General features: G+C 38.9%; 2 protein-coding genes across 3 annotated transcripts; both read right to left on the minus strand.

Annotated features, from left to right (window-relative positions):
- Positions 1-214: 214 nt before the first annotated feature.
- LOC132786544 (26S proteasome regulatory subunit 8) lies at positions 215-2,001 on the minus strand. Of its 2 annotated transcripts, XM_060793093.1 has the most exons (4): positions 1,878-2,001; positions 1,652-1,820; positions 503-1,586; positions 215-444 (listed from the first exon to the last, which is right to left on the minus strand). In XM_060793093.1, the coding sequence occupies exons 1-3, from the start codon at positions 1,887-1,889 to the stop codon at positions 532-534; spliced, it is 1,236 nt and encodes a 411-aa protein (XP_060649076.1). In that variant the 5' UTR covers positions 1,890-2,001; the 3' UTR covers positions 215-444; positions 503-531. The 2 variants fall into 2 exon arrangements, with proteins under 2 accessions (XP_060649076.1, XP_060649075.1); XM_060793092.1 differs by having other exon boundaries at positions 215-1,586.
- A 706-nt stretch (positions 2,002-2,707) lies between these two features.
- Positions 2,708-6,663, minus strand: LOC132785850 (sodium-independent sulfate anion transporter). Its single transcript, XM_060792140.1, has 4 exons — positions 5,018-6,663; positions 3,831-4,133; positions 3,624-3,769; positions 2,708-3,556 (listed from the first exon to the last, which is right to left on the minus strand). The coding sequence occupies exons 1-4, from the start codon at positions 6,135-6,137 to the stop codon at positions 3,224-3,226; spliced, it is 1,902 nt and encodes a 633-aa protein (XP_060648123.1). The 5' UTR covers positions 6,138-6,663; the 3' UTR covers positions 2,708-3,223.
- Positions 6,664-13,598: the final 6,935 nt, after the last annotated feature.

Raw genomic sequence — 13,598 nt, forward strand, 5'->3', positions numbered from 1 at the left:
ATGTCAATGCACATTAACTCTTGAGTGGAAGTTTCTTATGCGATATGAAACGGACATTTGATAAGATTTCTTTTCTGTTATGCTGTCCCAAAAAATTACTTTTGATGTGTGTATTGAGATTGACCACGAAAACTCTGATTATGTTCATATCAATTTTGTTATTGCAATTTTATTGCGGTCTAAGCGAAACTGTGGCAAAAAAACTTGCGTCAGCTATAATGATAGTTTATCTTTGGATCAAGTTTTATTTATTTTCCAATCAAATGAAGTCATTAGGAATTGGATTGATAATTTGTTTATGTATTGAACATTGGACTGGCGCCTTTGCAGACATTTGTTTACTAACTTATCGAAGAATAATTTTATGTTTATATGTTTAGCAAGTCTGATTCATATTTCAGAGATCATAATTGCTAGGAATTGAAACCAGCTGCTGTTTGTACCCTAGAATTTGATCCAAAGTTTACAAATGATTATAAATTATTTCCTTGCATAACGTTACTTGTTTATTTGGTTGAAGTTGTGCAGCATTTACTTCCAGAACTTTTTCATGGACATGTTGCGATCGGAGGCTTTTTGCATTACCTTGGACACTGCCATCTCGAAGTCTTCCTGGGTGACATGAACACGACGCTCACGCAGTGCATACATCCCTGCCTCGGTGCAAACACCTTTGACCTCGGCGCCTGAAGATCCGGGCATCAGTTCAGCAATCTTGCGCAGATTGATGCCACGTGTCAGATTCATTTTACGCGAATGAATGTGAAGAATGTCAACACGTGCCTCTTCGCTTGGTGGCGGGAACTCAATCTTGCGATCAATGCGACCCGGGCGCAATAAAGCCTGATCAAGCACATCAATGCGATTGGTGGCCATGACCACTTTGATGTTCTTCGAAGCCTCAAAGCCATCCAGCTGATTCAGTAGCTCCAACATGGTGCGCTGCACCTCAGAGTCAGCGCCACGACCAGACTCGAGACGTGCCGAGCCAATCGAATCGATTTCATCCATGAAGATAATTGAAGGCGCATGCTCACGTGCCATCACAAAGAGTTCGCGCACCATCCGCGATCCTTCGCCTATGTACTTCTGCACCAGCTCCGAGCCAGAGACGCGTATAAAAGTGCACTCGGTGTGATGGGCCACAGCACGAGCGAGCAGCGTTTTGCCAGTGCCGGGTGGACCATAGAGCAGCACGCCCTTGGGCTGAGCAATGCCTAGGGCATCAAACAACTCGGGATGCTTGATGGGCAGCTCGATAACTTCCTTGATCTCCTTGATTTGCTTGGACAAGCCACCAACCATTTCATAGGTGGAGTCTGGCACCTTTTCGACCAGCATCAGCGAGACCAAAGGATCCACTTTGCTGGGCAGTATTTTGTGCAGAGCATAGCTATCGTGACGCAGCGCCACGCGACTGTTGCTCGTCACATCGTTGATGTCAATGTTCTTCTCCAAATCGACAATGTATTTGCCATCGTGATGCACTTTCACAAGGACTTTCTTCTTGTCAATGGGCTTGACTACCTCGCCAATGTAGCTGCCTTGCTCCTGCAGCAGCTGCAGCTCCTCGCGCAGCAAACGCACTAAAAGTTGTTAATAAGCTAATGAATTGTCTTATATGTACATATGTATGTATTTCGTGGCTTACCCTTCGAGTTGAGTTCGTTGCGCTGTGCTTCAAGACGCTCCAAATTGCGCTGCTTTTCGGATACAATGAATTGCAATTCGGATATTTTTTGCTCGTAATACGAAGTGAGGCCGGGACCAACTTTGGAAGCTTTAGCTGGGGTTGAGGGCTGAGCCACATCTACTTGCATCTAGCGGGATATTAAATTTTGTTATCACTTACTTATACACCATTTATTGATACTCACAGCTACAGACATTTTGAAAGTTTTTGAAAAATTTTCTAAAAAATTGCTCAATTGAACCCCGCAAGTAGACAGTTGTTGCTCTGAAAAAGATTTTTCCTTGTTTAGATGAGATGACAGTTTTTTTTATTTCGCAGTGTTGGTAAACGCTTTAGAGTGTGGCTTTCTGTGCTGGCAGAGTTGCCACCTTGCAAGTCATTTACATTTTTTAAGTCCTATTTGTCCTCTGTTAACAATTTAAAATACATTGTTTAATTGTTGCTTTTATTATAGCTTAACCAATGTTAACTTTATTTTTTTCAAACCGTCACAATTTTGCCCACTTCTCAAAAGCGAGCTGCATATCAAGCTTAACTCTAAAATTATACATTGCTTATTTTCAGCGACAGCAAAAAAGTATGCAACACTTTTCGCTACAAACTATTTTAAAGTTTCCGTTAACTGAAAGTGAATAAATTTTGCAATCCAAAATTAATTATAAAAATATATGTGCTAATCAATTATTGCATACATTCTTGCTGTAGAAGAAAAAGTTGTAAACTCAGCTCATAAATATTTATTAAATTGATTGTTAACAATTACTTTTATGGGGCATTACAAAACAAGTTCTCGACCCTCTGGGCGCGTAAGGAGAGTGAGAGTGAGTAGTGCCCACATATAATATATTTATGTAATCGTGAATAATTCATTGCCTTGATTTTACGCAATACGCCGCTGTAAATTTTGCCGAGCGGATCAATGGAAATCACGTCCCGTCAATCAGTTATGGGGGAAAGTATTAATTCGCCAGATTAGATATTGTATAATCAAAACACAGTGAACGAAATCGAGAAATTAATCACAAAACTATAATTAAATATTTGTGCGTTATTTATTTAAGTACTAAGGCGCTAATACTCGTATAATACTAAGTCAAGCAATCTCAAAGATAACAATGAGGTGCAAATATCGTCTTTTCATTTTCTTCGATTTTTGTTGTTGAACCAAAATGTTCACAGCATTTTGCCAAAAAATCAAAAACCAAATTCACAAGCGAATAAATAAAGAAAGATTGCTCAAAACTTAAATGCTAATTAAATTTACGGAAAATATTTGACTATTTGGCTGGACTGTTTATAACGTATTTGTGGTTGACGACGCTGCTGACATTTGCGTGGGTTTCATTATTTCATTTTTTTCGGTTTTTTTCGTTGGTTTTTTTTCTTTTAGCATGGCCTAAACCAAAGCGAAACAACTCGCTGGCCTCGCGAAAGCATTGAAATTGGTCTAGCAGAGTGTGAGAGTGTATGTGTGTGTGTGTGTTTGTGAAATAAATATAAAGACTAAAATTAATCTATCATATAACGAGGTTATGTTGGCGTCTTCTCTGCTAGTTTCGCATGCAGCGTGCTGATATCGTAGATAGCGACCAGATCTTTGTTGAGACCCTCAAAGACTTGGGCCACACGCGACTGTAGATTGTAGAAGAACAGCGGTTGCTGACGCTGCGCAAAATCCATGACCATCATCGATATCACCTTGGCAGCCGTGAAATCAGCCCCATAGATATGGCTACAATCGATCACCACGGGTAGCGTTGATTTGACGCCCTGCTTGTTGATCACCTTGCGCACAAACTCCATCGAGGGAAAGATTAGACAGCGATCCGGCGTTAGCATCAGATAACGCTCGCCCTCAGGAGTCTACAGAAGTGTGGAGGAAACTGATTAGCTAAAGTGGGCAAATATATAATCAAGATGTTGTACTCACCGAAAGCGTTTCAATGCGCAGCTTGGGACGCGCTGCCTGATAGAGAATAAAGATCACATTGATGCCAATGCCAACGAGAATGCCCAGCTGCAGAGGCAGCACCAAGCAAGCAAAGAAAGCACCAAGACCGGGTATCAGATCAGTTTCTAAAAAGAAGTTACAGTCAGTGAAAGTTAAGTGAATATTCTAACATTGATCTTAACTCACTTTTGCTATGCCACATGGGCTTAATGACTCGATATTGAACCATAAAGACGACAGCAGCTATGATGATCGCAGCCAACGCTGCTTTGGGAATGTAGTAGAAGCAAGGTGTGAGATAGAGCAACGCAATGATAACAATGACGCCTGTGTAGAGATTTGAGAGTTGTGTCCTCACGCCGCTGGCATTGAGAATGGCGCCACGAGCAACGCCGCCGTTGCTGCGCAGACCCTGGACAAAGGAGTTGGCCACGTTGCAGATGCCAGAGGCAATCAGCTCCTGGGTGGCATCGGTGGGTTTTCCATCAGCTGCAAAAGATTAACGATATTGTTAATTGGGAAAAATGGATTCTATTTTTAAATATTATCTTCCTATCAGCAATTGACTTTTTTCGTTTCGGTATTTATAATATGAATTTATGAATTTCATTATTACTGATCATAGTTAACAAATGAATATTCATTAGCGGTGTTATTAATGAAGTAATAAATTTACTATTTTTAAATCAATGCAGTTCTATACATATAATGATATTATTATTTCCTATATTTTTAAAATTCTATATTGTTTTTATTATTATTTTTTTTTACTGTACTTTTAAGTTTTTGTTTTTTAATTTTCCATGTTTCTTATAATATTAAACTTTTTTTAATTTTAACAGTTTAAGCATCATATTACTTTTATATCTACTTAACTTTCTCATAGTATTTATAAGCTTTTTTTTAAATTTAACTGTTTTATATAAAAAAAATGTTTTTTTCTTAATTTCTCATACTATTTAAAAAATTAAAAAAAAAATTTAATATAATTCTCAAACAGTTAAAATTAGTATATGTTTTATATTATATGAAACATGAAAAATAAATATATATATATATATATATATATATATATATATATATATATGTATATAAAGATACTTTAGTTTTAATTAAAATTTTGTTCTTCACATTTTTTTTTTAAATTTTGTTTGTAAATTTAAATTTTAATATCAAAATATTTTCAAATTTTAACTCAAACATTTATTTTTTTCGGGAATATATTCCTATTATTTATGCAACTATTTTAAAGAATTTAATTTGTTCTACGAATTTTTATGAACTTTTTGTTAATCTTGTTTCTCTCTACTTCTTCTAATGTCAAAAATTGAGTATCATAACAAAAAGTGAGTAAGGTTAAAAAAATGACTCACCAAAAGCTTGCACCACCGCCATCGTTTCCAGAAGCGCGATCAACGGCACCACAATCAAACCAGAGCCTAGTGTGCTGACCATGTCCCAGAAGCTTTGAGCATCCGAAACTAGTTCACCCGTAGTTTCGTTGTACACGGCATCCATGTGGAAAGGTGGTGGCCGAAACTCAGGCAAACCCTTGGGCACAAAGCCCACAGTGCGAACCAGTTCCTCGTTGCCACTGACAGACAGCCAGTAACCCAAGCCAGCAGTGCCGCAAACAAGAAGCGCATTCCGGGCAGTGCCGACAGTCCAGAAGATGCCAGTGAGCAGTGTTTGGCAGGTGGATTTACCCTGCTTGGGACCCACACTGCAGCTGGCCAAGGCGCGCAAGCTGAGCAGCAAAACGATGCAGATGAGACCGAGCACAAAGTCGGGCCAGCTAATGTTGTGAATGTCGTTGATGATGCTAATCCAGACTTGGAGGAAAGTATTTCCACTCGTGTGTATGCCGAGCAGATCCTTCATCTGTGAACTGAAGATGATCAGCGAGACGGCGCTTGTGAAGCCAGCACCAACTGGACCCGAGACAAAATCGATGAGGAAGCCAAGTCGAAAGATGCCCATCAGTATTTCAATTAAACCCGTGAGAAAGGTCAGCAACGTGGCCATTTGCCAGCTGCCGCCGGCGATTTGGAATGAAAGCAGCGCTGAAATTGCGGTGGGACCAATTGGGACATCCTTGCTGGAGCCGGTGAAGATGTAGATGAAGCAGCCCAGGAAACAGGCATACAAGCCATACTGCAAATCGAGTCCAGCAATGCCAGCATAAGCCAATGCCTGAGGTATCACAGTGAGAGCAACCGAAATGCCGGCAACAATATCGCCAAATATGTAATCCTTTTTGTACTGCGGCAGCCAAACGAAGATCGGGAAACGTTTCTGCAGCGTCTTCATGCGAAAGATGTTGTCACAAGCGCGTCGACAGCTGTCCGTCCAGCTGCGGGATTTGATCGGTTCCTCTTCCTGCTGCACGATGCAGTCCCGCGATGTGTGATACAGGGTATTTGTGGGTATGTCAAGGGACACTTCGGTGCCATTGAAGGCGCCATTCACATGGCCTGTATCTTTGGCGCTCATCACGAATGCCGTTTGTGTTTAGCTGGGAGAGCTGCGGTTGACTGTGGCTGTATTTTTATTGTGTTATTATTTTTCTATTGGTATTTTATATGCGTCTATAGCCACTCTATGGCTTCATCTCACAGTGGCACTGTCACCACACACACTCTGTTTTGTTGTTGAGTTGTCACTTTGTCGCACTGTCACTTCACACTACTTGAGACTTATGTTTCTTTTCTGCAGCTAGAGCGTCAAGCTGAAGAGCCGAAAAATCCAAACTATTCGCGAGCGCGTTGAGTGCGGGAATGAATCGAAATTGAGATCGAGTCGAGAAGCAGAGGCGGCAGCAGCAGCAAAGCTTAGCAGCAACAGCAGCAGCGACTGCGACAGCGACAGAGACGATGGCAAAGCAGCAGCAGAAAAATCGTCGACGCGTCGTCGCGACGTTTGGAGCAACGAATGTTTATTTCAAAAGGGGGGGAACTGATTATAAATAGGTGCGAGTCGCGAGTGGCAATTCGCTCGTGTCACCTGCAATCCGCCTGCCCAGCAGCAACCACAACAGCAGCAGCAGCAGCAGTCACCACAGCAGCCACAGCGATGTTCGAGACTATCCACCGGCTTTCGTTAGAGGCAAAAACCCAAAACCGGCTTTCGACTTCGTTGGGGGCTTTTCATCGGCGGTCAGCTTCGCTCTGTACTCTACATGTAGGTGTTGCCTGTTGCTTGTTGTGTGTGTTGTGTTGTGTTTTTCTCTCTCTCGCTCTGTGGTGTCATGTAACCGGGCTGAACCTGAAGAGCCTTTACTATGTTAAGGCCAGGCCAGATCTTGACATTAAATGGAACATGGGGTCTTCCCCCCAGTGTCCACAACAACAAAACCCAAGCAGGTCGCTGGAAAAAATCAGGCAGATCAAGTTTTTTTGTTTGGTGTGTGCTCAGAATGCGCATTGTTTGGCAGTCACATGACTCTGAAATTGACATGCAGAGGTGGCAATAACTTACACGCCCCATTTGGCATTCTGATAATCGATATTTAAACACTCAGACGACTTGTATATTAACCGACGACAGACACTCAACATAAACAAAAAGTTTTGTTTATGTCAACCGAAGCAGGAAATTCCAATGAATTTTGATACATTTTCGCACAATTCGGAATTAAGAAATCAAGTAAAAAGTGAAATCGCTACACCACACAAAAAGGGCTGGCAACAAAAACATAAATATATTTTATATATGAATGATAGATTATATTTTAATTAATAGGAAACGACGCACTTGATGTAAACACACATTTGGCTTTTAATTGGCTACCGTCGAGTGTCCAATCATTCCGGCCACTTGACAATCATTTTACAGCCCTGGAAATCGCGTGGCGATCGAAACTTTGAGCTACTACTTACTAACTATATGGTGTGACTATCACCAAGAGGGCAAATTAATCAGCGGGCAGTCGAGTCGCGTCGAGTCGCATCGTAAAAAACAATGCAACCGTAAATAAATCAGTTTCCGAGTGTGCACATCATAAATCAAAATTCTATGGCGCAGATAAAATCAGAGTTAACACAAAACACACAAAACAAAAAAAGAACATGAGACTGTGAAAAGTCTCAATACGTAAATTCATGCGAAATTAGATATGTTAATGGCTATCTCGATCTCAATCTGTCTAGAAGTTCATTTTTGGCCACGACACTTTGTCTGCTTCCGTGTTTAATGCACATTTGCATGTGACAAGATGGTTTTACGATTTCTGCAGAATTTGGCGACATCATTTTTGTGTATAGTATTTATATATTTTATATATATTGTGTTTTCGTTGAAACTGGCTTCGTTGGGTTTTCTCAATGGGGGCTTTTTTTTTTTGCAGTTCAATGCTAAAACCACAGCGTCTGGTGGTGATTTTTTCCATTTTATTTTTATCATTGTGACGCGTGGGTTCGAGAGAGATCATGACTTCTTTTGCGTGTCTGTAGAACTGCCTCGGAGAATACAATAATAATATGAATAATATACAAAATAATTAATGGGAAACTACGTGAAATTGTAACCAATAATTTAGCACAAATTGCCCCGAAGCAGACAATCAATCAAATATAAAACACGCACACTCAGATACTTCAAAACTCACAGCAGAGAAGTCAGAGAGAAGCGCAGCCAAGCGGCAAAGTTTTCTGTTTTGCTTTTCGTGAGATTTCAAACACGTGTTGAATGAGTGACGAAGTGGTGCAAAAGCAAAAAGAGCAAAAAAAAAGCAACAAAATACAAATAATAATACGATATTTGAAAACGGTGAATGACAAACACAAAACAAAACAAAAGCAAAGATGAAAACAAACAAACAATATGAATCTTGTTATTATATCATGCCGAACATGAAATGCACTTTTTAATACGTTTTCCACACAAATTCCAAAATTGATAAATAAATTCAAAGTATTTATAGCTGGGTGGGAATGAATGTAGGTAACAGATAGTTGAGGTAAGTATATGCTAAGTACTCATAAACTAGATTAGCTGTCGGGGCCATTTATTGCCAGTTTACCTTCCAACTTTCTCTATAAATATTCAAAACAAATTTGTTTATCTAATCTACAAAAGTTGCAAGGCAACAACGCAACACAATTTTTGATTTTTCACATCCTGATTTAAATTTCTATAGGGTATCATTGAGTTGAACGATAAATTTTCGAGAAAAAATCTCAACCTCAACGAATTGCATTAAAGCTAGAATTTGAACTGTTGTTAATTAGATGGGAACATCTTATTTGATATGCGGATGACTAAATAAGAAAATTATAGTGAAATCGCAGACATATTTTTTTTTGTCTCGTGTCTGCTTCTGGTTCTGATGGAACAAGTTAAACAGGTAATTAAAATAACTAATGTAAAAAACTGTATATTGATTGGATAGCGAAACAAATTAAAGATCATGGGACATTTCGATAGTTTTGTTGTTGGATTTTGGTATTTGTCATGCGCAGTTATTAACCCTAATTATGGGATTTCTGAGATACTTTCAGTGAATGTGTTTGCTTACTTGATTAATATTAATCATATAGGGCTGGCTGCCTTTCAAAACGTATGCGCAGTCACAATCGCCGTTTATTATTATTACTCTGTCTTATTTTTGTATTGTCTCAAGTATTTGACGTATGCGCAACGCGCATTGCGCATACGACGCGTTGGCCGAGTGTTGCACATGGAGCAGCGATTAGTACTACATTTGAGGCACAATTAAATGTGCATAACTAATCGGCGAGCGTTAATTACATTCCGTATAAAATAAATTCCATTTTAATTCTGTTTACAGTTGTTTTTTTTTTGTTTTTGCTTTTGTTTTGCGTGCCGCTAATTGAGCTTCTCATGCTTGAAAATGAAACAAAAAACAAAATCAAAAACCTGTCAACGAATTTCTCACAGTTATTAGCGCAATTATTGAGGAATTGCGAAGATGCTTTTATTGCATTAAATTTCCGTAAAGGATTATAAAACTGAATATCAGCGCGTCCTAATTTCGCAATATTACCCAAAAGCCCTTGAGTTTTGCATAATAAAACAAAAACCGCACATGGACGGTTTTTGGCGGTTATCAGTTCAACTGATAACTAAATGTACACATTCGTATTTATCTATCAGACGCGTCACATGAGCAAACACAGGCAAGCGTTCAAGGCTTTTAGAGGCGGGACTTTAAGTTGGGTTTGAACTTTTCGTATTTTGTGCAAAGGCTTCGCCAATTTGTATGCACTTCAGGCTGCATTTACTATTCGTATATTATTTATGGTGTGCACGTAACGCCCGACAAAAGTAACTGTAACTTCAGTAAACACAAGCAAAAACAACAACAACAATAAACACAAACAGTCAGCTGATCATTGTAATCATCGCAATCATGATGAACATGATGACTTACGAGACGCGAGAGCGAGAGACAATCATTAATTGTGCTTGCCGATTAATTTTATATTTTTACACTAACCACATAATAAGTATGTGAACAGCAAAAGTATCAGCAACAACAACAATAGCATCGCGTAGGCCTATGGAAAAGCACAACTTACGCAATGCGATACTCGTACGTTCGCTCGAGTGCAGTGGAATGCATTGAGGCATGTAAATTAGTCGTCGCGAGGCTTCACGTGACTCACTCCCAACAACAACACTCACATTCACACACTCTCGTAGATTCATATTCATATTTATTGATCATATCCATTTGATACAGGTCGTTGCGATCGATGGTCGAATTGTGCAATCACAATATTTACTTATAAATCGCATCGCATTCACAGCTTTCAGTCGGCGTGTGTGTTGAGGAAATTATCCCAAAAAAAGTTAAATTGGCATCTTACATTATTTAGAGATACCAAAAAAGCATGTCAGGGCTCCACCCGACGTCATCAACATCATGTTTTGACCAAGTTCATTGCCAGCTAAATTTCAACTAAAATCGATTACGTTGTTCCGTGCTTAGAGAGAAAGAGCGAGAGAGAGAGAGAGAGCGGGATTCCATCTCAGGTGTGCATTGTGGCATTTAGCATTTTTTTGTTTGTTTATTTTATTGATTTCCTTTATGTTTCTTATTGATTATTGATTAAATTAATTTCGAAATTAGCATGCGATGTGTGAAAACTAATGATTGAATTCCAGTCGATAAAAATGTTAATACGTTTGCCGGTTTTAATAAGTTAGTATTTATAACTGGCTGAGCGTCTGACTGCCCGACAGACTGGCTGGCTATCTGCCTCTCTGTCTGTCTGTCTGTCTGTCTGGTCCCCGCTTGGCTTTAACGATCATTCACGATCGTCGTGCTGCTTTTAATCGTAATTACTGTACAGTCCCACTGGCCGGTGGCTCAGATGACGCGTCTGAAGCTGAATTAACTTGATCACATGACTGAACCCAATTGGTGACAGCAGAAAATATCCAACCAAACAACAACAACGACGACAAACAACAGCAGCAGTCACTAAAAAAGAAACGAAATCATTTTACCATTGCGCAATACGGGTAGTCGACGGACTTTGTGTGTTCCCCCCCAACTGATAAATGAATGCACAACTTGGGCAACAAGTTTGTTGAACTCGTCCATAATTCTTTTGTTACACCCATTTTTATGAATAACCAGTTGAATTTAAAAATACACGCATCCTGAACACCCCCAATGTCAGGGCTCGCCTAAATGAATATCTCATTACGAACGAACTATAAACTTGGCAATGTGCTCAAAACTGAAACCGCGTACAAAATTAAAAAAAAAACGTAATGGACCTTAAATTCATTTAAAAGTATTTTTGTTAATTTGCGTAAAAATGAAAAAATGAAATAAAGGTGGCAAACCATGTGATGGCATAAATTACCCAAAAATAGTTGATAAACCCTAAATAATTTAATAGTTTTGACTGGCATTGTTAACAATTGAACAACAGGCCGAGCGCTAAGTGGCGCTAAACTGCGGCGATTCAACCAATTTATTAGCAACCAAAATGCCGTGCTAATGAATCTCCAACAAGCAACCTAAATTAGCGAATCAATTTTGAGTGATAAACAATAAATGAAAAAAAGGAAAAAAAAAACGAGAGAATTGTAAAAACGAAAACGAAAACGCTGGCAAACAACCGTGACAGCTGCCAGTGTTGTTTTCGAATCATTTATAGGCAATTTGTATGTCATGCAAAACTGATAAAAAGAAAACATTCCATCAGACACCTATTTAGAGATACTACTACTACAATTGTAGTTGTTATTGTAGGAACATTTGATATATGAGTAGTATTATTTTTTATACTATGTGTTGATAGACTATTAAATGTGATGGGCCGCTAATCAATATGCTAAGCGTTGTGGGACACTTTGAATATTACGGAAATTACATTGAACATCCAAAGCGGGTTCAATGCACGCCGCTGCGACGGCCCAGGTGACAAGGGGGCGTATGAGCAATGTGGTGGCCACCACACACAGTGTGTTTCGAGTTCGCGTTTAAAACGCGGCTCGAGCTTTGATTGCGTGACGTTGCCGCTTCACGTGATTTCCCGACGACTTTGGCCGTTTGCTCAGGTTTAGTTTATGAAAATATATGCAGTAGCTCGTTTTTTTTTTTTTTACAATTGATAAATGACACAAGGTACTATACATAAATTTGCATTAAAATGTGCGCCATGGCATTGTCTATTTTATTTTTAATTGCTTCTCGAAATCCTTTAATGCCACGTGACAATTAGCATCTTTAAGCGTGCCAAAGACTTTGTTTTTTTATTCGTTGGGCTTAAAGCATTTGCTACGCAAATATTTTCATCAACAAAGAGTGAGCCAAACAAGTCAAGTTATGAGTGGGCTGTGCTATCAAGAGCGATAAGAAAGCATCATATGACGCATTCTTAAGGCTGGTTGCGGGAAAATTATCGCACTGACCTCCTACTCGGCAAATATGCGACAAGATTTATTTAGACAAGTATCTTATATAAAACTAATTACTATATGCCAGAAAAATCCCCACTACTGACACACATAAACTGTTTTTTATTCTTTTTTTTCTCATATAATTATTTTAATCATTTATTACCATACTTGCCCTAGACAGACAGAGACATAAAGTCGCAACATTCTTAACATCTCAAAGGCGTTATGTAAATATTTTTGCAATTTCTTAGCGTTTTTGTTTTAAGAGATGCGGTTGTTTGTTTGCAAATATTTGAAGGCGTCACTCGACGTTTGAAAAGCCCTTAGCACAGCTCATATTTAATTTATGGGACGTGCACAATTCCAATATTTGTTGTTTCAATAATCACAGACTCGCGAATGAGAAATGTACGAAACCTGCCTCTCTGATAGCTAGTTCTGATTGTTAGTTCTTTAATCATAACGGCAACTGCAATTGCGATATGCAAGCACAGTGCAGCTGCACTATAGTGTACTCAGGAAAGAGTAAAGTTCATGGCAATAAAAATCACATCTGTCGACTGTCGAAATATTCAAAGGTGAATTACCTACACATCGTTTAGGGTTGGCAATTTATCAGGGCATTCACTGTACTTAGACTGTGACATACGGTAATCTTATCAAGTTGTTCTCATTTCCGCCAACCATTAAAAAGCAAACGTGCAAATATTTGTTTAAATATCTTTTGTCATGCCCATCTGTCAGTCTGGCTAAACTTCATAACACTCGCATCCCCATTATTGGAGCTTGCGTTCCCAAAGGCAAATTTGCACTTACACAATAGTTGCAAACAAATAAAATATATAAATATAAACCATATCTGGGGTCGAAAAATAAACAAATTGGTTTGCCCCGTTTGGAATAATTGAAATTTATAAACGTAGCAAAATTAAGTGACAAAATAATTTATGAAACAATTGACCAGTCAATTAAGTATAATATTTATTATTATTGAGTTTCGTATTATAAATTGTTAGAAAAAACCGCCGTCTGATTAGAACTGTACGTAATTGGTCATAATGAATGCAAAATTAT

The sequence above is a fragment of the Drosophila nasuta genome, chromosome 2R (assembly GCF_023558535.2).
Source record: "Drosophila nasuta strain 15112-1781.00 chromosome 2R, ASM2355853v1, whole genome shotgun sequence".
NCBI classification, from domain to species: Eukaryota; Metazoa; Arthropoda; class Insecta; order Diptera; family Drosophilidae; genus Drosophila; species Drosophila nasuta.